This window comes from Platichthys flesus, chromosome 11, assembly GCF_949316205.1.
Source record: "Platichthys flesus chromosome 11, fPlaFle2.1, whole genome shotgun sequence".
Lineage (NCBI taxonomy): Eukaryota > Metazoa > Chordata > Actinopteri > Pleuronectiformes > Pleuronectidae > Platichthys > Platichthys flesus.
Genome location: NC_084955.1, coordinates 18274886 through 18299713, shown reverse-complemented (window position 1 = coordinate 18299713; position 24828 = coordinate 18274886). Strand labels below are relative to the sequence as shown.

At 40.4% G+C, this 24828-nt stretch overlaps 2 protein-coding genes across 3 annotated transcripts; one reads left to right on the top strand and one right to left on the bottom strand.

Annotated features, from left to right (window-relative positions):
• Positions 1–6572: 6572 nt before the first annotated feature.
• On the top strand, positions 6573–8304 carry cldc1 (C-type lectin domain containing 1). The gene is made up of 5 exons (XM_062400036.1): positions 6573–6725; positions 6832–7026; positions 7385–7536; positions 7630–7751; positions 8020–8304. Exons 1-5 carry the CDS (start codon positions 6704–6706, stop codon positions 8180–8182), a joined length of 654 nt encoding a protein of 217 aa, XP_062256020.1. The 5' UTR covers positions 6573–6703; the 3' UTR covers positions 8183–8304.
• cd4-1 (CD4-1 molecule) lies at positions 8301–24688 on the bottom strand. 2 transcript variants are annotated; one of them, XM_062399989.1, is made up of 11 exons: positions 24648–24688; positions 14987–15104; positions 12018–12079; positions 11771–11929; positions 11520–11669; positions 11090–11308; positions 10627–10998; positions 9330–9587; positions 9079–9182; positions 8919–8962; positions 8301–8746 (listed from the first exon to the last, which is right to left on the bottom strand). In XM_062399989.1, exons 3-11 carry the CDS (start codon positions 12064–12066, stop codon positions 8716–8718), a joined length of 1386 nt encoding a protein of 461 aa, XP_062255973.1. In that variant the 5' UTR covers positions 12067–12079; positions 14987–15104; positions 24648–24688; the 3' UTR covers positions 8301–8715. The 2 variants fall into 2 exon arrangements, with proteins under 2 accessions (XP_062255973.1, XP_062255972.1); XM_062399988.1 differs by having other exon boundaries at positions 8301–8962.
• Positions 24689–24828: the final 140 nt, after the last annotated feature.

Below are 24828 nucleotides of genomic sequence, written 5' to 3'. Positions count from 1 at the left end.
CTCCACTGATCCCAATATCTGTGACAGGGCGAGGAGACGCAGGAAAGTGGGAGAGATAGGGCGAGCTATAAATTACAGCTGTGAACATCTCTGACAACTGGGAAAAACAAGCTCACCTCACACAGCTCGCTGATTTATTGATGATGAAATGTTGGAACTTACATTCATCCCAGGATCTGCGGCTGAATTTATGACTTTTACACCGTTTTCAATGTCGTGAATGTTTTTAAAGTTGCACATTTCTTCATGATCATTACTTTATGCATGAGATGTTAAATGTGGTTAATTTGTGTTAAATTTGAAATTTTGTGTTGTGGTGTGTTTTGCATTCATCCTCAATCTCCTTCACTTTCTTTTTCCAGAGTGTCCTAGAAATAAATACATTTTGAATGTATTACTTAACCCTAAAATCCTAAGCCAAAGCTGATTTGATTTTTATTATAACAATACAAATTTAAAAATCAACCTTAAGACTAGACAAAATGTCTATATTTAAAATTAGGTGCTCTCTTATGGTCTCAAATTGAATCACATAAACATGTTTTTAATCATTATATTATTATTATAATTAGAATGATTTTCAGAGTAAAAAAATCCAGACCTTTAACCCCTTAGAGGCCTAATTTATAACTCAAATCACAAAGTGATTGCATATTTTCATACTTAATAGACAACCAACTATTTTTTTGTAGAAGGAAACTCACAGGTCTTATAAACAACTCTTTGTCGCATTGGATCCAATCAAGAATAGTCTGTTCGCACTCACACAGTCCTGAACAGTGGGAATCCAGTGAAGTGACCTGTGTAGGAGGGACGTAAGGTGTGCAGAGCCTTTCAAATAGAGCCATGTATATAATGTGGAGAGTTTAAAGACGTAAGTGGCAAAAACAAACCCCTCATAAATGACTCAGTTAAACTCTGTGGTAATAGCTGGATCAGTAGAACGCAGTGTGAGAAGCACAGGGATGAATAACTTTAACCTGCAACAGGCCTCAAATTAAGTTTAACTTCTAATTTCAAACCCCAAATACCCTCAGATCAGATAATGTGACCTTGCCTCAACATTTCATGTTCCTACCTCTTTATACACACACACACACACATACACACACAGACACACACACACACACACACACACAGTGCACAGTAACCCACCCAATTAAGTAGAGCGAGGAACACCTGTGCTGGTCAGGAGGGCTCTGCAGAAGAGTTCATTACACCACACACACGCAGAGTAATGGTTTCACCCCTGACTGTGTGTGTGTGTGTGTGTGTATGTGCACAAAAAGACTCAACAACACATGGACAGATTTTCCCCCAGTGTGGTGGGCATATTACATGAAGGGTATTTCCAGATGAGCCATTTTTCGTGCTGATCGGTTTAAAGTCAAAGATCAAAATTGTTAAACATATGGACCAAAAAAACACAAAATAATCGTCCTCAAATATTAGTGCTAGAGAGATGACGTAAAACTTGTATAGATGGAAAAATAATAGTGTTGTCAGGACCCCCCCCCCCCCCCCACACACACACACACACATACACACAGGGGCATCCTGTTCTACAGTGCTCAGTGATGGCCTCTCATCTCTGCACAGCTGTCTCTGCTCTTCAGTCAGTCCCGCTTGTCACGACTGAAATAGTAACACTGATCCCTGACATGAAGTCCTGCTTCAGGACACTGCTGAACTGTTAATGAGACAGACAGAACAAGACAAAAGGACGAGGGGGAAACATAATGAATCGAAGGCAGCGGTGAAAGGAGGTCGTGCACATGTCTGATCCACATCTTGTCCCCTCTCTTTGAACAGCTCTGTCCCAGGGTGGTGAAGTCCTGACACGACTGGATGTAACGTTTCTGTGAGGAGTTCAATCTCAGTCCTGGAGATGACGAGGCCGAGATGAGAAGGATTGAAAAAAAAATAAAAGAGAGAGAGAGAGAGATAGAGAGAGAGAGAGAGAGAGAGAGAGAGAGAGAGAGAGAGTGTGTCGCCAAAATTGTTGCAGTTCTTCTTGAAGGGAACATGAATCTTATTTTATTCATCCAGTAATTGTTGAGATATTTTCCTGAAGATTACTAATGTCAACGTGATGATGTTACTACGGGAAAAGTCATGTGAACATCAAAGTGAATTGGTTTCATCCTCTGGGGACCACGACTGCGCAGAACGTCATGGCAGCGCGGTGTCGATATATTGGACCAGATCAAAATGACAGTTGTGTTTTCTAACTCACCTCTATCTTCTCCCTGTGATGGTCCTGTGGATATTTTGTGAATCTCTGTGTGATTTTATTGCTGCTGTTTCTGGAATAATTGAGTTTATATGAGCTCCCTCGCGGCGGTAAGATAATGATCATAATCTTCTATCTTCTTCACATAATCTTCCAGATTTGTGTCTCCTTGGTTTATGTTGCCACTTCCCCTTTGCCTTCTGTGACGTTAATAAGTTATAAGACGACTAATTCATGGGATATACGTCATGAATACAGATAATCGTTGTAAATTGAGGCTATTTGGCTTTTATCCAGAGAGACAGTATTAATGACAACACATACATACAGATATAAACTAGTTTGACGAAGGAACGGAGTCATTCATTCATTCTGTGTTTTATCTTGATTAATTCCATTAGAGGTAATGAGTGTTGTACAAATAGTTTTTTCTAAAAATGAAATGGTGGCTAATACAAAGATTTCACAAAAAGCAGCACAATATGCTATGATTATCAACACTTTTTCAAATGTGTGGATTCGTTTTAGGACATTTCTACATTCACTATGTTGTGTTGTGTTTCCACCTGTGTCTGTTGGTGGGTTCGTTGGGGGGGGATTCGGGAAGAAGCCATAACATTTTGTTGCTGATGCAGATCAAGAGGAATTTTGTTTTCACTTTTGTGAAGTATGTTTTCTGACAAATGATAAATGAGCAATTGGACCACTTTGCCTTTTTCTTGTATTTTTCCTCTTTAAGAACAAAACAATCCTGTGTAGGATTAATCGACCTTGACACAGGACCCCTTCAGTTACCTTCAGGATGTGCGTTTTCATCCCTCTCCCTTTATTTGATGGTTGATTTGTTTGTCAGTAGGATTCAACAGAACTACTTAACAGATTCCCATGAAACTTAATCGAAAAATGCATCACGGAGAAAAAAAGAACATAATAAGTTTTGATCTGCACTAACGGTAAAAATCAAGGATTTTCTTTTTACTCTTCCTTAAAAACTGCGGGGTAGGTTGTTTTTCTTACATTTTCACCAGTTTCACAAGGAATAATACATGAATCTTGTGGAAAAAAAGAATAGAGGCATATTTAAGTGACAGATTTTTGTGCAATTTCATGCAGATCCAAAAGTAAATATTTTGATCTTGGAGGATTTAAATATGCTTTAATCCGGAAACTGCTGGGCCTTGGTTGAGGGATGTGCTCTATTGAGTAACATTCTAGTTTTGAGACAGTGCTTATTTGTAGCAGCAATAAATGTTAAAATGTGCAAAGTTGTTATAGCCTATTTCAAAATTTCGTTGATATAGGGTTTTGTAAGGAATATTAGCTTTTTCATCATGACAAAGTACATTATTTTCACTTCTATACCTGATTCACATTGAAGAGCAAAATAATTTTTTTCTCTTCTATCAAGAGTCTTATGTTAACAAAAGATGTCTCATTGTGTTTGAGAGTGTGTGTGTGTGTGAGAATGTGTGAGTGTGTGTGTGAGTGTGTTTGTGTGTGTGTGTGTGGGGGGGTATGTGTGTGGGGGTGTATGTGTGTGGGGTGGGTTTGTGGTGATAGATCGAGGACATATAGTCCCAGTGGTGTTTGTTTTAAATGAGCGAGTGTCCTCACAAGCACATTAACAAGCAGAGCTGCCAAAGACCGTTGGCCCAGCAGGAAGTATATTTCACAATTATGGACTTTGGTGCTTTTTCTATTACATGACCCTCACCGGACTGGAGAGAGAGCACTTTATCTTTTCGATTGCCAATTATAGTTGTCCAAAAGCGCACTGAGCTGAAATAAAGAGAGGTCAATCGGCCGGAAGTAGGAATAGAGTGAGACTTGCAGAAAAAGGGGCAGACTGGCAGGTAGACATGCTCAGACTGCGAGAGCGGGAAAACACAGGCGGCTGAAAGACAGTGTTTATTCGCACAGTGAGTGTGATGTTGTCACAGATGGAGGCCAAAAAAAAACATAAGCATCAGAAGAGCAGTTAGACTCCTCACAGTCTCAGTGCTGTCCCTGGGAGCCTGATTAGACACAAAGCAGTCCACAGCATGGTCGCTGTCAATTCAGGTTTTCTTTTTAAACCCTCTGGCGGAGCTTGTAGAGTTCAGACTCTGAATAACAGGAGGTTACCGACCTGCTGCAGAACCATTGGAGCAGAATTTAGCTTCATTGACTTTTCTCAAATTATAAACTGTCACAGACTCACACAAACATATGATACTCATACACATAGTCATTAATATAAAGCTATATTTATTAATGGCTATCAACAAAGTTAAAAAGTGTTTCAGAGACAAATAATTTTAGTCGATGGGACATGGACCCAAGTAAAAAGTTAAATTACTTGTTAAATACAATTTCTTATAAAGGATTTCTGTCATTTTATGGTAGTTCTCATTAAACCGATGGATGTTAATGTGCTGTGTGTAAAATAGGGTGGAAAGTCATGATTGACAGCTGATACTGACTCATGATTGGTTCAAGTGAGAGTTTGATACCGGGGGCTTCATCCCATGATCACTGGCTCCAAAATGTGCAACATGTTGGTGTCTGGGATATATTGATGCGTCGTCCATCTTTATTTACAGTTTGTGGTCTGACTGGTGAAAGACTCAAAACACCCGATGTCGGACGAAGATGATACAAGTTAAAGACGTTTGCAAAAATCTTCATCAGCAAAGTTGAATATAATCCCAGCTTTTTTTTCCTTCATAATGTGTGTGCTGAATCACAAAGTGGCATAAAAAGGAAACGTTTGGGGCATATACCTTGGTGCTACAGGAATAAATGTACAGACTTCTGATCTTTGCCACATGAACACATTAAGCCACCATGGCTGTGTTTGAGGACAGGCCTGTTCCCTCCAGGTGTTGGCTCCTCTGTGAACCCCTGCAGACCTCTCCTGTTTTTTTTACTCTCTCCTCTGAGGTCTGCAGTGTCCTTGTTAACGCTCTCGCTTTGTCTCTCTTCATGGGCGGAACTCCTCTGCTCCCTAAAGGCTTTTGGTGTCTCCTCTCTCTCCCGAGCAGCAATATTTCTCCTTGAAATTAAATTTGTTTCCGCCCGGTTGATTTATCGAGCCACGTCCCTTTGCCCGCAACACTGCAGCAGTGTTAAACTGACGTCCTCAGAGGAATGCTGCACTACACCCACCAGCGCCCCCCCCCCCCCCCCGGAAAAAAGATAAATATAAAATCTGTGTTTTGTTGAGTGTTTTCTGAACAAAAGAGGAGACACATCGATCCAGGGTTTTCTTCTGTCTGGTGGGTTTTAAGTTCGTTGCGTTAGTCACTGTCATTGTCAACCTGCCACATACAACATTGCAAAATCCCAGTTGCAGATTCACCCTTTGGCTCCTTTTGAAGTGGAGCACAGATTCTGGGAATGACAGATTTTGGGCAGCTGTGGAGAGCTCAGGCGCCTAGGGCGGGTCGTCCACTAATCGGACAGTTCGATCCCCTGCTCTTCCCGTCATCATGGTGAAATGACCTCAGGCAACCTAAATTGCTCCTGACTGCTGTCCTGGCAGTGTCTCGTAGCGCTGTGTTAATGTGGCTTGTACTGTAAAGCACTTTGAGTGGTAAATAAGCCACAGTCCATTTACCGTCTCCCATTACAGATGCCTGTTACATGACATTATGTGAGAGTAAGATGCTTGACAGATCAAAAACTTTCTAAACAATACTTGGAAAAACCCTTCAACTGCCTGACATTAATTAAAAAAAGACTGGACGGGTGACAGAGCTGTGACAGAGAAGCATCTGCCTGTTAAATATTTATTTTTATAAAATACCAAACTCTGACGATAAGAATTTGTCGCGATGTGAGAACACAAATTTTCTCTCCCTGAAACATACTCAGAGATAAACAACGGCCCAGTCCTCCTCTGCTTTAATTAGTTTTGGTTTGAATAATAAAACCTCGAGAAGTACAAGAGCTGACAGTGGCTGCGGGAATAAGCTGCCAAGAAAAAAATAATAAATGGGACATGTCAAAAAAAACAACAACATGTTGACAGTTTTTTGGAGCCACAGATTGGGCATCTGGTGTGTGTGTGTGTGAGTGTGTGTGTCTGTGTGTGTTGTGGTGTAGAGGTGATATTGTTGCAGCTGCTCTGCTAATGGAGAGAATACAAATAACCCTCAGCAACGCACTACACCGATAAATGCTGAATCGCAATTTTTAGACCTCCATCTTTGCCAAAGAACTTTGCTCATTCAACGGTAAATCACGCCGAACTGGCAAAAGTTTGTTTATCGAATCTGATCCGGCGGCTAATCAATGGTTTGGCTTTTCCAATATTGCAACATTAGGTTTTTCCAGGTTTTGTGTGAGAGGAGGCCGATCTGTTTGGAAGATTTGTGCAATCTGTACTTTACGTTCAATTTGTACACAAACCGCTCTATAAAACACCCAGAGGGCAGAGAGAGAGAGAGAGGAGGAGAATCTGTGATATCCCACAGGTCGACAGCCACAATGAGCCTCATCAAATCCAAAGGTAAACCACTTACAAAGTGTGCAGGAGGAGATGTGTGTGTATGTTGGGTCTGTTTGCTTGTGCGCTAATGTCATATCTTTTTACCTTCTGCTATCCGTCTAACAAGGTGCCCTGGGAATCAGAGGCCGCGTCCTGCTCTCTGTTTTCATGGGCCTGTTGGTTTGCGGCGCCGTCTCTCAGGCCGCTGACGCTCCAGAGGAGGAGCTGGAAAAGCTGAAGCTGAGATTCGACTCTCTGAAGGATCGCTACAGACTCCTGTGTGAACAGTATTCCGACCTGGCGACCAACTGCTCAGCACCAGGTAGTGTGCTCTCCTCTTCCAGGCTCCAGCAGATGGTGATAGTTAGTTAAGCTTTATTTTAAGACTCATAGGTCCATGTCTTTCTGAAATATGAAATGATATATTGGACAACATGCAGCACAAATATATGGCAACACAATCATCACACTTTATAAGTCCACATGGATTAAAAGCAGCTTGATAAGCTTGAGCAAATTATTTATTGAATTTTTAGTCTCTCAAAGGTTTAACCTCCTTTGTTCCCAGATACACAGTCATTTGTTAATATACTTTGTTCTGAGGTTGCATGTGTTCTGCCTCTTTCTGTTAAACTAACTTTGTAGTTGTCTGATCATTTCCTTTTTTTCTCTCCTCACAGGACTCAACTGCTCAGAGTGTCCTGCCGGGTGGTTTCAGGTGGCAGATCAGTGCTTCCAAATAAGCCCTGACAGGCAGGACTGGCTTACCAGTACACATATCTGTGCATTAAAAGGCGGACATCTTGCCATTCTGACCACAATGGGACAGCACGTACGTGTGTTTGTCAACTGTTTATGCTTTTCTTTGGCATTTCAATGTATTTCTTCTCCAAAAGTTTTTTAATTTGAGTGGAACACCTTTTAGGACGCTGTGGAAAAAGAAAGCAGAAGGTTCGGAGGGTTCTACACACACTACTGGATCGGACTGTCTGACTTTGAGAAAGAGGGAGAATGGAAATGGGTCGACAACTCAACACTTAAAAACCCGTGAGTTTGAAATGATTCAAATGCTGTTTCTACACGAACAAGCAGCTGAGTTATGGGTTTAATGACTCATAACCTTCCAAGCAGCTGCAACAACTGCAGAGAGAGAGAGAGCGCTGTAGGAGTTATAGACTTATGATGAAGGCCTTGGTTTTGGTATCACACACTTAAAAAGACATAATATATTCCACAGGTTTATATACGGTATTATACGGTGGCCTACAACTGCATGGCCATAATTCTGTCTTTTTTCTTTCTTCCCCATTTGAAGATATTGGGACATCTTGAAATCAGAGCCAGACAACCACGAGTCGGCCGGGCCGGAGGGCGAGGACTGTGCCGTGGTGGACAGCCGCTCTCAGAAGTGGTACGATGTTCCCTGCTCCTACAAGTATCCTCGGATCTGTCAGATGGCATCCACCCCACTCCACTGACACCAGCCTCCACCCCAACCTCCAAACCACTGCAGGGCCACTCACCAAGAAAGCTGATTTACTCAGGACCCTGTTTTAGTTTAAGTAATAAAGTTTAAATCTCTGTGTACAGATAAAATAAATGTGTAAGTTTTTATTGCAGCAGGTAACCAAGCCTTTCAAAGGAGCGTCATAAAGAACATACATGACATGGAAATTAAAAAATACTCAAATAATACTAAATACACTGAATCAAACATATGAAAAGAAACAGCTACTTATTATCATAAAAAAAAGAGACACAATTGAATTGAAGATATGGAATTAAACACACTCCAGCCTGGTTGATATTTACAACTGTAAAATACATTTTTGTTTCTGAGTCTCATCTGGCATCTCAGCGATGACTGAACTTTGATTCAAACTTTCAGACTTTCATCTCTCGCAGCTCACACAGCTTCACAGTTTAGTAGATACGACAGAAAAATCCATCTTATCTGGAAAGAAATTCAATCGGTGGCCGTGTCCTGTTGGAAATTACTTTCTGGGAGATATCATGTTCTGTAGAATCCTTTGGGCTTGGGTCTGAAACAGAGAGTCACAGGTTTTGAAGTTTAGATGCTTATTTATTGGTGTATTTTCATAAATACACCTTATGGCAGCACTTGTTATTCAAATGCCGCCGCGGATGAGTGTGAGTGAGTGTAAATGTGAGTTCGGAGCCATTTCACCAGTCCAGGAAATGGTTAGTACGTACTTTTTGCATCGGCAGAGTTGATGCCTGAGGTGTCTCATCTTCCGCTAATGTCAGCCACAGAGTGAGACAGACACAGAGAGATTGAGAGTTAACTTTTAATGCAACATTAATGGCCTATTGTGATCTAACGAAAAAAGATGTAGAAATTATTTGACTGTACACGTCTGCGCCGGTGGAGGACGAGAGCCAGGATGAGGAGGAGGAGGACCACGATGGCTGCAGCGCTGCACGCCATCACCAGCGTCCACACACTCACTTTGGGATCTGCAAACAGGAGGAGGAGGACAGTCGTCAAACAGGATACTGTAGAGAACGCACCTTGTAAAACCAAGTTTCTGTAGTTTCAAAACTGTGGCCACAAGGTCACGCTGATGTCATATTTCCTGCTCTGCTCTCGCTTCCTGTGCTCACCTATCGTCAACCTTATCGCAGCCGACGTCAGCTGCGTCTCACCCTGCCACAGCCCACACACCCAAAGTCCTCCATCGTCCGTGCTCACTTCTGGGATGGTGAGACGGGCAGAGTGCTGGTCAGACTTCAGACCAGGCTGGGCTGCTGGTTTAGGTTGGGTCCACCGCAGCTGGAGGTCAGAGGGCAGCGGTTGGCCCACGCTGCACGTCAGGTTGAGCTGCTGGCCAGAGAGGAGGTGTGGTCCCGGTGAGGAGGTGACTGGGGAGCAAGGGAAGAAACAATCAGTATACAGTTGTCCTTTCTGAAGCTGACGTCTTTTTCACATTTTAATATCTTGAAGTCTTCTCCCAACCACTTTACATAAAAAAACTATAGAGGCTTGAAATTAACTTTTAATGAACCTTAAGGGTCGATCCAGTGGATGAGCTGGGAGAGTCCCCAGTTTTTCTTTTCTTTATATTATTAAAATAATTTCTTTTTGTATTGTGTGTGTATTTCTTTGTATTTTTTGTGTTTCTTGATATAAACAAACACTCAGAAAAACATAAAACTATTTGTAAGTCATCACTTTTACCACTTACAATCAGATTAGAATGTGAAAGTTAATGTTTCCAAGTGATTTCATGTTTATTTCTAGCTGGCTTGGACATCACTAAACAAACCAAACCTGAGTCGTGTTAAATAAGCTCCTGAATTACACAAATCAACAGTCTTTTAAATACGTGCAACATTTAATTTGTTTTGGCAGATGGAGGTAAATCCCCAACAAAGCTGAAGAGAGACCATGAAATGCTGCAGCTGGACTCCAGTGAGATCACGCTACAACAAAGTCCAAGAGCAAATTAATTAATCCATCAGATCAGTGGACTTTAGGGGAAAAAACTAATGTTAAATGTTAAATGCTCAGGGCTCAAAGTCTTATTAAAACATGTTGTTTTATCCCGTTCCTCTGGCAGAGGGACAGCTCGTTATACTCTATTAAAACAAGTGGAGCCAGACTAGTGTATTAACCATTGAATTAGACAAATGTCACACGGGGACATTTTCCAATAAACTCTGCAGCAGATAGATTAAACACTCGCTTGGTGCAAGAGAGCAGAAGCGGAGAGGTGGCAAACAAGTAATTGTCTCCGACTTTGTCATGAATGACAATAAGAAGGACGCAAAAAAACCTGATGTCAAAAAATATATATACAAGGATGCTGCGATGATAATGAACGAGCAAACAAATACTCACTCGACAGATGTGAGGGTAACACAGAGCTGGGCTGGTGCCATGCAATTCACTTAGACTTACTTTGCAACACCTCCACGTGCACCGTCCTGTTCAGGATCAGGCCATTTTTAAATTTCATAGTGCACACGTAGTCCCCTCTGTCGTCCACTCTGCCCAGCTTTCTGGTCAGTTCCAGATTTCGTTTTTCGGGATCTGATGCAGGCTTCAAATCTCGGGTTTGGTCTTCCTTCCAGCTCAGCGAATCCAGTGAGAGGGTGAAGAGCCTCTGGGAATTGAGGCCTGATGATGTCGCTGGGAAGAATTGCCAGTGAACTTCCTGGACGCCCTTAGCTTTGATCTGCTCCCAGGTGATGGGATGAGGAATCGAACAGGGGACAGCGAAGCGTGAGGATGTAGACGTGTAGTGAGGAAGTACAGGAGCTGGAGAAAGGCCTGAAATGAGAATAAAAAGAGAAATAAAGTTTTCATCTGAACGAGATTTGACTTCTGTGAAATTCAAACTTGTGCTTTAACTGCAGCTCACCCATAACTTTTACAGGCATTTTGACCTGTTTTTCTTCTGCCACTACACAGGTCCACATGCCATCGTCTTGGCTTGTGACCTTCACAGTGACTGTTCCCTGGCCTTTCTTCTCGCCTCTGGGATTCAGCCAGTGGATCTCAGGCTTCTTGGGATAATCTACGGTGCAGGACAGGGACAGAGATTCTCCAGGCAGCAGAGGATTGGCTGGGTTCACACTCACTAGGACAGAAATTAAGGAGAGTGAAAAAATCATTAGCAACTTCACCAGAATGTCAACTATTTAAACCAGTTAGTAACAAATTGCTTTTACGCTCGACTACAGAGGCTGGAATTGAATGAAACATCTGCCTCTGGAGTATGTTTAAAACAACATAAAGTATAATAGCATGACATGACTGAGCAGAACACGTCTCTTTGTTTTCACTCTTACCGTCGAGTTTGATAAGTTCGATGGAATGGAAATGTACATTTTGAATTGCAGATTCAATTTTACAAAAGTATGTCCCAAAGAACTCTGGTTGGACGTTATCGATGACCAGTGAGTCGTCAGACAAGGTCAACTTATCTTTCCAGGGTTCAACTGCAAAGCAAGAAATACTGATTGTTACTATCATAAGCACAGGAAATTAAGATGGTACAAAGAGGTTATCATACCAATGAATAAGTAAATGCATTATTTACCTTTAGCAATGTTTTTTCCGCCATAGGGATTGCTCCAGGCAAGTGAAAAGCCGTCCTCTTTATGAAACGTCCAGTACACATATCTACTTAAACCGTTAATCGATGGAGGCTTTAGGACGACCTTCTCTCCTATCCGAGCATAAACGGACTCCTTAGCACCTAAGACAGTGAGAGGGATGTTGTGTTCAAAATAAATATCCCGCCCAAAGTTAAAATAAACCAATCAGTTGGAATCAGGACATCAAACCTGATGTTGCGATGAGGGCAGGTAAGAGAATGAGGACAAACTTCTCCATCACGCTCACAATTCTGAAAAAACAGGCAATTTAGAAACATCCAGAAAACACGTTCATATACATTCTCTGAAGTTGTAATAATCTGGTTAAAAAATGCTAATTAACAGGGCGTGAATATACAACTGTGTGTCGTCTGCGCAGCATTACATTTCTTACCTCCAACAAGGAGCATGTAGAGCCAAAAATACTTATTACAGATGATTCAAGACAATTTTTTCAAAGAAGGGATCTGATTAAGGGAGTCGGCAAAGGTGTATACCAAAAAATAAAGTGAACACTTTATTTAAGATTTAACAAATGAGTTTACAAAAGCAGCTGTTCGAAAAAATATATATTTTACCATAGATATATCCCTGCTTATATTTCATTCTGTGTGGTATACAATAGGAAATTTCGCTGCAGAGTAAAACCCCTCAGCAGGAAGCAGAGAGGGGTCTGTGGTGGTCTCAGATTTAGAGATTTAAGAAGATAAAAGAAGAGAAGTTCAGAGGGTTGAGAGTAGGCGGCCTGTGGTTGGGCTTTGGATGAAAAGACACAGACAAACGATGGAGGGAAGAGAGTCGGAGCGTACGCTGGGTTGTGGTGGGCCTTGATTTAGTTAAGGTGCAGATTCGTATCCCAATCTCGCCCCCCCCCTTCCCCTCCCTGCCTCTCACCCCCTCTCTTCCTCTGCTGTTCCACGAAAGACGGATCTCTCCACGCTTAAACAGACAGAAAAAAGTCACCACAGCCCCGGCAGCACAGATATACTGTGGTTTAAGATAGATGTTTCTTTTTCTTTCCCTATATGGCTCCGTCATCTCCCTGCCCCCACACGTGTCTTATGTATCCATGGTGAACACAGTATGTGCACCAAAATCGTTTCAAAGATTTTTCATGCTGCTTTTATATTGATTTGACCCTTTACGAGAAAATGTACGGATTCATTTCAATTCAAGTTTTGACTTCTTCCTCCTTGAATCAAAATAAATGAAAAAAAAAAATCAAAACAACTGAAGCAAAACTTTATTCATTGTTTTATAAGTAAGGTCTGGTCAAGTATTTTAAGTTTGAAGTGAATTCAATTTGTCGAGAGCCTTTGTGACAAAAAGATGAAATAAACTGTTACGTAAAAGTTGATGCAGATCGTTGTTTATTTATTTATTGTGGCACTATTTAATGCATTATGCTGTATAAACAAGTGAAGGGGCGCAATGTGTCTTAGCATCTGGTTTGTGGTCTTAAAAAAATTACAAGAACTAACAAAGAAATAATAAAAATAATGGAAAGTATAAGCTTTGCGTCTTTTGAGTATTTTTTTGGATCAATATTTAAACATGAATTATGGTCCAGGGTTCTGATTATTATATTTGTGGCACAAAGATATTAAAGCTGGGACTCCGTCTTAGATGTATCCAGAGGCCGTGAATGCAACGTCCCTGGTTCGAGTCCGTCCATCTCTCTCTCCCCTAATATCCTGTCATGTCCTTACTGTCAGTGATTCAATAAATACATAAAATATAATAAAAGAAGTTGGCAGCAAAAGTCTCCGTCACAACTTAACGCAATAATATGCAAGGTGATAATCAGGATATATTTCTAATTTATAAAGGTAACAAATGATTATTTTTTGTAGGTACACCAACATTAATCATAGTATATCGATCAAATTCAGCTCATGGTTTTAAAAAGCTACTATCACGTGTGAGGGGCCTCAACCTTTAAATATGGTGCATGTTTTTGGTTCAATTTATAACGATTCATGTCAGTGTCTCAAGATAAGCAACAGGAAACATTCATATCTGAGGTGATGTGTGTATCTAAGAGGAAAGACTCAGAGCAAATGGTTTGTGTAAGTTTCAAGTATAACAGGATAAGATCAAGGATTTAAAACACTTGACTAAAATCCATATGTCAACATATCCGATTGGAACGATGAAAGAAAATAAATAACGTTGTGTCATTTCTTACAACTGTGATAACTCTGAGTTTGTAATAAAAAAAAAAGTTGAAACGAGACCAAACAGTCATCCCACCTGTGGAGCTGTAACCCAGAAACAAGTCAGAGGATGGTGGCTGTTGTCAACATGGGGGGGAGGCCAAACCCAAGGGAGAGGTGAACGAGGGGAGGAGGAGCGCAAAGAGAAACAAGAAAGAACAAGAGAAGAACTACTCGGATACGTTTTTCTCTAATAAAGTGTATCTGTTTTTTTTTTTAAAGTCCTGCTGAATTAGGTTTAACACCTTCTTACTTTCTTAAATTCCCTCCTCAACAAATTACGCTGTAAAAGCTGCAGTTTGAACAGATTTTTTTTTCGGTGCAGTAACTCTTATTCAGAAAGTCAGAATAACAGGATTTAATTGATGTATCTATTTTTTCATACTATATACAAAGCTCAATTTAAAATAAAATTCAGTTTTACTATTACTATATAATCAAAGTTTAGATTTATAATTTGTAAAGTTGTATATATAGCGGTTGTACTCTTTGTAGCGGTCAGCTGCCGACTTCATAAAGACTGAACTTTTGTTACAAAGCTCAAAGAAAGAATAAAGAGATTCAACAAATGCAACACTGATTTTGTGCGTAATAACAAATTTATAAAAAAACATTTTTAATATATTTTTGTTAATATCTTTATGTTTAAAACCTCAATATTTCCTGTCCGTTTAAATCAAAGTGTTCTTGGTGAGTGCTGTTGATCCTTTCATCATGTCTTGTAGAATATTACACATTACAAAAATGAAAATATGAAACTGTCTATGCAACTCAGCCCCGCTGGACCTGCTGTTAATGATTGTGCTGTTTATGATTTGGATAAAAAAATTGTATCAGGTTGGAGAGAAAGAAAATAAACAGATAGTGTAAGGTGGTAAGTGTTTTTATATTATCAGTTATATGAACTTAAGGTAAAAATGTAAAAGAAATCATTATACTTACGATTGTCGTCGCTGAGATGTCCCTCGATGTTCACTGATCTGGTGTCAGGAGGAAATGATGAATATTTATCAAACGAACCCTTTTAAGAGCTGTTGCACCTCCCTCACCACCGATTGGTCTAGAGAAAGAAACGCAGAGCTGTTGATCAGGCCAAAGTCAGAATCCTGACCTTTGATTGGTTGTTACAGAGGACGAGAGCAAGATCACTGAACCTTTCTTTGACATCATAATACAGTTCATCTCTAAATAAGAACAAAAAACATATATGTTACATTATAATATTGGACGATTCAAAAATAAAGCCCATCAATCGGTCAACACAATCTAGCCGGCATGTTATCGGACTCACAAATAAACAACAAACCGAACAAATATTTGTTTTAATTGTCATAGGAGTCGCTGGCTAATAACATGGAGGAGTCCCACTGAACTCATTCTCTTTTTTTATCGTGCTCTAGTTTGCACACAGTCGGTTTACGTCCTAATTTATCTATTTTAAAGGCTCAGTTGATTTCTCCCAATGGAATAATTGTTCGGATGTAGACACATAATTAGTTTATCAGAATACAAAAGCTATGAATGGCTGGAAAATGTGGAGAAATCAGCTGTCAAAGAAAAACTTGATATTTCCAAAGAATCCGTCGGAAAAACTGCTGCACGGATCCCACGTACCGAGGGATTGAATGTTTGTGTATATGCAGTGTTCCTGTAAATATTTGAGATCATCTTATTCTCAAGAACACTGTGAGAAACAAAAACAACATATAAGGAAATAACATTTGACTCTTAATACAAATTCACTTTTCACCTATTCATTTTCAGATTCACTTCCTCATTATGTGGCCGGTGTAATATAGGAAGGGAAGACGTGCAGCAAGGTGTCAGACCTGCAGCAGCTGCCTCCACGATTTATTTAAACATTTAATGTATTTGTACACAGTGAACCTGCATTTACGTCTTTGCTTTACGAGAAACCACTGAACTCCTGTGTACCGAATTCTTAATCCGGTAAAGGAAAGTATTTTGCTGGGACAGATGCTGAGAAAGATGGGACTTCAATATATATATATATATATATATATATGTGGTAAAATAAATATATCAGGAGAATTTAAATCTTACAGAGCAACACATTTCATCGTATATAATTTCTCTCAACTCCATGACCAGTCCCTTTGCGTCTCCTCACACATTAACCTACTTTCGCTGTAGACATTGTTTATTTCAGGACATTGTCTTGTTTAATGGTAACAATCATATATTTATGTTTCAACTACATTAAGACATCTTCTATAGGAAGCAAGTATAGAAGACGTGCGTCAGTATAGTTTCTACTTTGAAACTTCTCAGCATGCTGAATACGCACTAACACTGTAAAAAAAGCTGCTCTTTCCTATGTTTGAATATTAAAACAACCTAAATAATATATATATATATATATAAAAAGTCTAAATTATCTCCGTCTCAAAATCTTAAATTACCTTTTGAGGAGCTTTAAACTTACGTAACTTACTTTTCCTCAGTTTAAAATAGTCGTACCTAATCGCTCCGTTAAAGCTCCATCACAATATGTCACAGTGCGACTGACTGAAAACTTTATGTGCTTCTTTTGTGACACTTCAGCTCGGCAACCCGTGTTTGGATCTTTGATCATTTGAAGAGAATTCAGAATAAAAATCGGAAAGGTTCATCCAATTCTGGTCTGTGCGAGTTTGTTAATGATACGAATGAAACCCGACAGTTTGCGGAAGAGGTTTCCACTGATGTTTTAATCTGAACTCATTATTGTCTCCTCATTAATTAGTATTTGATGATTAAACAAACGAATGATGACATTCTGGTGCTTCAACAAACTCACACAGGTCTGTTTGTTTATTTGGCCGTAACATTACTCAATATGAACGGAACTGATATGCATGGTTCAAGTACCCATTACATTTTGATGCAGACCCAGTTATCTTATATCCAGTTTTTCAAATTTTAAGAGGAAGACAGACACATGACGGACTGTCTGGCCTTTGCAAAGTGGAGGTATATGCACTGAGATGGATGTAAGAAGGAACATTTTTAACTAAATACAGCCCTGAGCTAAACTGCCTCTTATGATACTGCTTTCAATGGATAAAGAATGTTCAGATTTTGCAGCAACACATAGACCAGTTAGGTTTATGGGCCTAAAGTCGCTGTAAGGGAAAACTGACCAGGTGTCTCACTGCTGTGGCATTGGCAAACATGGAGTTTGCTTCAGCGGACGGACATAGCAGACAGACACAGAGGAGGATATTATGTATTTTTTCATATTACGTTTTAAGAAGCACCTCTTTGTAAAAGTTCTGGCTTTTGTGAACCTGCGGCCAGTTGTTCAATTTTGAGCGCCCGTGCTTGTTGTATGAACTCTGCAGAGCTTATTATTGTAAAGACTCAAAAGCAGCTCCAGTCTGAGAATTTCATGATTTCAAATCTCAAGATGAATTTCCATCACATCGCGTTTACTGTAAAATCCGTGTTTCAATCCTCCCGTGTCGTGTTTTTGCTGAAATGGAGAAAATCAATTGTCAGTCATCCTGTGTACTGATCGGTTTACTCTCTGCAGGTCCCAGTAATTCTCTTATTACTTATTGTGCACCTGCGAAACAGCCAGACATCTGCCGGTGCTTATCTCTGATCCCGCTGTAAAGTCTCAGCAGCAGAACATCCGTGGATCTCAGTCCGCTCGGGCTGCCGTCGGAGTTTTTGTGTTGAACAGCTTGTTATCATCCTTACTGAAGTGAGTTATATAATTACAGGGAATGTTGATGTTGTTGGTTTGTAAGCAAGATTGAACAAAAAAAAAGCCCCTTTCAATGATGGTGTTAGTCCAGGATTTAACCTTTGCTAGATCAAACGTTTAAATTCCAGAATTGTTTTCCTCAATTTCCCAAGGAATAATTCTAGGGATCTCGATATATAAAAATCAGGCCGAGTTAAGAGACGGATATCTATGATTGTGAGAATTCAAGCTGACTGTGGGGCCTTGGCGGAGGTATGCACTCTACTGAGGGACATTCAGTGGAGCTTTAACACTGAGAGTACACATCTCTAAACCTATCACATGATCTGACAGTTTCTGAAAAGGTAAAAGCAAGTGAATAAGACTGGATTGGCAGCCGCAGTCGACATCTTTTTAATTCTTTTGTTTCTTTTTAGCAACATTTAAGGAAACAGCATTAAAATCAGCTTATTGAATTTCAAAATGACGTTTAAAAGATGCTAAGAGGACAAAATATCTAAAATGCAGACGAAATGACTGCGTTGAAAACATGAATTTTTTGTCATTATAAAAAACATCTCTTCATCCTGAGCTGAGATGATCTGCCTGAGGACAGTTTACTGACTACCAGCAGCGACAGGGATCTTTAAGGGACGTGTACTGCATGAACAAGTGTCGAGGTGGTTTAGAGACGTGAACCACAACAAGGACAAAACAAACACGTCTCATGTGCCTCTCTGAGGTTTCCTCCGCCTGCCTCTGTACATGAAGGCCTCACACCTGCTTCTGTTCCCTCTGAGCTCCGGATGAAACCCGCTCTCTTTTCGCTCCTCACAACAAAACCTCCAAGTTACAGGTGCCACACAGAAACGTCTTCTTCTGCTGGGCCTCGTGTCGATGGATGTTCTCCTGAGACAACATCTGGACAGAAGCCGTCAATATGAGCCGTAGAATAGATATTAAATTTGACTGTTTCCTTCTCTCTGGGTTTTCTCGCAGAGATTTTGATGGTAAACACCTGAAAGTGAGGACTCCCTCATTAGTCACACACCTAACCAGGACGTGTGTGATATCGTGACTGAAAACGACAGAAGGTGTGGGCCGCGAGCAAGAATCAAGGATGATTCACTTATTTTCATATGTATCTTTCGTGCCCTCGTCCTTATTTGTCCTCTACCACAGAGGGTTTCCCTGAAGCTCTGTGTTTTAAAACAATCTCAAATGAACAATGTAGCTGCTTTCATGCCCTGAACTCTGACATTCTCTGGAGGGGCTGCATGGGAGAACCTAAATGTTTGAGTAAGAGGCTCCTGACCTTCCCCTGCCGGCCCTCTGTTGTAAAACTGAAGAATGGAGGCAAACATTTTAATTTAGAACTATCTCATCAGGAGGATCGAACATCTTGAGCCAAAGACGTGGAAATCACCAACAAAGATGTCAAGAGAGCTTTCGATGATACGAGCTGATGCTGTGTAAATGAAAACAGAGAACCCAACGCATTCTTCATGTGTGAAAGGCAAACCTCGGGAGAGAGTCTGGACCCAAGTGTTCAGACGTTCTCCGGAGTTCATGTCTGAAAAGGGCTCGAACGCAGCTTTGACTGTCAGGCGTCTGTCAATGATATCGATTGCAAGAGACTGAGTGTGACATCGTGAAGCAGCGTGGGATCATGGGAGTTAATGTCTTCACCATAACTGATGAAAATCTACCTGACGCGACTCGGCTCAGGTATACTATGAAAATTTATTGGAGATTACCCAACAAATGGCGATGGATAGTCCTGATCTTTCACGAGTTTACCTTGAATCAATTTGCAGATTCGATGTGGAATTGTTAGATATTATAATATATATCGTGGGAGACTGAAGCGAGGCAGGAAGACGAAACACCAGAGGATGTGTGAGGCCCTGAGAAGACGTGAAGACGCCGTGCTCACACTGTATTTTAGTTACAGTTGTGATGGTTCAGGTATAAACAAAATGTCAGTGGAAATTATGTTGAAATCAGAAACAAGTGACATTCTGCTCAACGCCTGAAAACGTGTCTGTCATGCGGGGGACTTCATTCAAGCTGCTTGTGGATCCTCGGGGTTGTGAAACAGTCGATGACAACAGAAATGTTTCTCGTGTGTTTCTCTCCCACTCACCACTCCACCTCCATCGCCCGCGCACACCACTGGTTTGTAGGGTATTTACTTATCTGCTGTAACTGCACTGTTTGCAGCCTGCAGCGTGGATACGGGAAAATAGGATTATTTTCCTTTTGGACGTGGATTTCAAGCATCGCCTCAGAAGACGCCTGGTGTCATTGGAATAGATGTGATATCGAGTCTTGTTGGTGTTTTACTGGCGAGGGCCTGATGTGTGTGAAGTTATTTTTAGCTTCTTTTATAGGAAAACAGCATCACAGGCTCAGCATGAGTCGAGCAGCCAAACTGTGACTGTGAAGCTGTGATTAGGCTTAAACTAATGAGTTGAGTGATGACGTTGGTTCACCGTCGGAAAAACTGCTGCACCGCTCCCACGTACCGAGGAATCGAATGTTTGTGTGGATGCAGCATTCCTGTAAATAGTTGAGATCATCTTATTCTCGAGAACACTGAGAGAAACAAAACCACAATAAAAGGAAATAACACTTGACCGCTGTGGACTCTTAGTACAACTTCATTTTTCAACTATTAATATGTCTTTACTCTTGCAGATTCACTTCCTCATTATATGGCCTGTGTTATATAGGAAGGGAAGACGCGCAGCAAAGAGTCGGACCTGCAGGATTTATTTAAACATTTAATGTATTTGTACACAGTGAACCTGCATTTACGTCTGTGCTTCAAGAGAAACCACTGAACTCTTAAACTGCTCTCCTGTGCAGCGAAGCTGATCTGATTGAGGGACCAACTTCCACATTTAACTGTGAATAAAAAGGTTGACACTCTTTTTAGTGAAAACAGATTCACCCTCTCTCCTACTGCTGCGGCTCGGCAAGAAAACACTGATCGAGGAAGAGGAGGAGGGGATTTACAAGCAGGAGAATTAGAAGAGGTTCCTCTAGATTAGTCCAAGTTTATTTTGCTGACAGTTCACATTAGCTTCTGTCGTGTATTCAGCTAATAGATATTTTTAACATGGTTACAAACCAGAATGACATGTTTATATCTATGGCGCCTGGATTCCTAAATTCTCAGACTTTTTAAATACTATTCCATATGTTTTTCTCAGTACTCTCCCTTTTTGGAATAATCTTTGACCTTGGAAATAATCTCTGACCTGCTAATGGATGGGTAAAGACGGAATGTTCTTTAGCAGGCTTCTTCAACTTAAGTAAAGAGACATTATTTATTCAGAAGCCCAATGTGTGATGTCTTTTTATCTCTAGTTTTGGGTTGATCATCTCCCTATAAGAAGCCTTGTCAGGCATTGGCAGATTTTCACTATTTGGCTTGTGAAGTCTCAGAGTTTCTAGAGCTCGACCTGTAACTTCTTGATATAGAATTTGTTATACTGCCAGTACTGGGTCCGCGGATTCCTTCCTTCAAAATCATCTTCAACAACACTCTGCTGCTTGAGTTAAACAACACTTCATATGAACTTCTGTATTTTACAATGGAGAACAGACAATGGAGTGCATTTTGTCTCCTCGTCTTCTCCTTTAGAGATGCATTGAAACATCTCTCTTCACAGACAATAGGGACTAGAAGAATTACACTGACTGAAAACTGATTTTCACGCTCATCTGCACCAGAATTATATTAATAAAGGCTGAAACAATGTGCACCTAATTGGACTTAACTCTCAGATTTGTCAGAAAACGTTTGCAAAATCACGATCGGCTCTCGATAATACCTCATCTGCAAATTCACGTCGACAGATAAGACAGCTGCAGTTTACTTGATTCCACTGTTCAATGCCGAGCATCTGACAGAATCTGCCCTGACGTGAAACCTGCAGCGTGGAACTGAAGCGGCACACGAGGGGAGTTTACAGAACGGGAAACCACCTCTCAGCTCCACGTAGTTTGAAGGAGTGTGGATAGACAGCTGTTAGAAATCAATACAATGTAAAACAACATCACTTTGCATCTGTAGTTTGAGCACAGGCACCTGTGCTCAAACTACAGGTGCAAAGTGATGTTGAAAACTCACAGGTCAACAGGCTGAGTTTGTTTCACCTCCAACAAAAAACAACAACTAACATGACACAAATTGGCGGCAGGCGTCTCCAAGAGTTTGTGTAACTAATGTTGGAAATTCAGTTCCCCCGATGTTTTTCACTGATCGAACAATTGGAAATACAAGTGGGAGGGTGGAACGCACTCTGGTTAAGAAATTTCAGTTTCACTTTGGATGACTGTGTTTGCGTCAAAACGATGAAGAAGAACACTGAGTAATAGCCACGGAAAGGGAATCCTTATTTCTCATAAGGAAACAATCCTCCAGGGCCACAGAGAGATCTTCAGAAGAGAGCAGATCACACATGGAGCCTCTCCAGGAACGGGAACTCGTACATTAAACGACTTGTCTTTACCGTGCAGTATAAACAAGCGCTCCTTCATTCGGGGTCTATATTCCAACACGCTGAGTTTACAGTGGTGCTTTTCCAGTTTGATGGTGTGAAAGAGAGCAGGAATCATTGCTCTTATTTGTACAAAGGGCTTTAACTGGGAGGCCGATGCAGGATAATGATCGTACACATATTCACGGGACAAACGAGGATTCTTTAACGGCCAAACTGTTCTTTTCCGGACAGATTATTTAAAACGTAGTCCCACGGAGCCGATTTGAGTAAAAAGCCCCAAAGCAAGCCAGAAAAGAAGATCGTTGCAGAATAATTCTGGCCGAGTATCAACAACTAACAAGTGCCTGCTGATATCTGGGAGTTGCAGGCTTAGCCCTCACAATATAAATATATAAATATATTGGGCGGAATATTGGCACAGCCGTGGTTAAAGGGGGTAGAGCGGGTGTCCACTAACCAGAGGGTCGGCGGTTTGATCCAAGGCTCCATGCCCCTGATGTGTGTGTGAGAGATACTGTGGTAAAAGCAATGGGCAAACAAGCGCTGTGTAAATGTGTCTGAATGAGTGAATGTGATGTTTGAGCGGTTGCTAAAACTGGAAAACAACTATGAATGCACAATGTTATTTATCAAATATGTTCAAGTTACTTCATGTCGTCTTAATATCTAGAGACTACTTAAATATGTCGTACTTTTACTACTGTAAATGTTAATAATGCTGTAAAATAGTTCTTTTGGAAAACATAAGTTATTCCCCAAACGTAAAAGAAGTTTAATCTCCTGACATAAAAAAACAGAAATCAGACGAAAGTAAACCAGAGACAGAGTCGACCTAAATCTCTTTTATAGCATTAGTTGTTTTCAGTTGAGTTTCTTCAGTAGCACAGTGGATGATACCAGAGTTTTATACTGTGTGTTACAATTAATTAAAGATCCGTCTGAATTAGGCTCCTGCAACGTGACGCGAGGCCGATGTCCATGCGTCACGTTGAACGTTTGAGTTACGCTCATTAAAGTTTAGGTCATCAACAAACTAACATTATTAAATATATAATGATTGATAACATCAGCTTTTAATTGGTGATTCTGGCAGAATTTATTCCGTATTCATGTTACAGGCTCTACAGTAAAAGTGCATAAGAAATGCATGACCAAGGCATCATATTCACGCTGATAACATAAAGCCATAAGTGAATTTGAAGTTATTTGAAACCCATGAATACTCATGAGTCCTCTTCAGAGCAATATTTGCAATGTTTATACATATTTATATGTATTTTCTTGCAAAAAAAGTGTATTATTCATAATAAAAACACATTGTAATATGGTGTAATATTTCCAAATAGAAATACTTTGAAAGGCAGTTACTGTTAATTAAAAATACTTCTATCAAAGACCTAATAATTATTTTTACAATTATTATTGAATTATTGGTCTTTGAAGGCAGCAGCAGGTGTTTTGCATCTGGCAGCAAAGAGGCCATGGAGCTTTAGCCCTTAGCAGCAGCTGATATCAGCAGTGAACAGGAGCAAGCAACAGAGAGCAGAAACGTTAACGTCTTACCGGGTTTAAAACTATATAACATGTTTATATACAGACACACAACAGTTTGTCAGTTTGAGGGCTTCTTGCGTAAGAGCAGAAACGTTTCATCCCAACTGTGTCGATGATTTTAAAACCTGCAGCATTTTGCCATAAGTACTGCTCTTTAAAACTTACAAACAAATAGGATCAATTAAGTCTGAAACACATCTCATGGAGGATCAGACCCTCAGGCATCGTGGTGAAATATACAAGGTTAATTAAACATTAATTTATTTTTGATATCTGTAATATGATATGATCGCTATTTGTATGTATATTAACTTTTGATATCTATAATGTAACATATTTATAATGTAACGCATGTTTTAAATGTTTGATATTGGTATTTAATGTTTGTTTTAAAATGTTTGATATCTGTATGTATGTCTTAAATGTGGACCCCACTAAAAGTAGCTCTGTCTTAGGGTAGAGCTAATGGGGATCCTTCTAAATAAACAAATAAACAAAGATTGCAATTTCCAGCTCAATATCAAAAGTCACCCGACAACACTAGGAACATTCCTGCTACATAATTTTGATTCTTGCAATATTTGGAAAAACTCAACCAACAAAGACGCGACCAGGACGAGACACTTTTTAAAATCTTAAACTGCGGCCTTGAACCAGACCAGGTTGGAGTGCTACATTCTGGATTTCTGTCCGTGTCGATGAGATTTGTCAGTTTTCGTTGCTGTGTGTCGACAAACAGATTTACATCCTGACTTAAGTCGGTTCTGTGTAAGAAAATCCCTTAAAGCAGCTAAAGCCAGAAGAATACAGAACAAATACACACAGTGTGTTCAGGAGTACTCACATGTGATGTGCTCAGTGCAGCGATAAGTTCAGCTCTGACATTTGGTCGGCTTCATGCACTGCTGGTGTCTCACAAACACACTCACACGCACGCACAAACACACACACACACACACACACACACACACACACAAGCACACGCACACACACACACAGGAAGTCAGGCAGCACTACGATCCCAT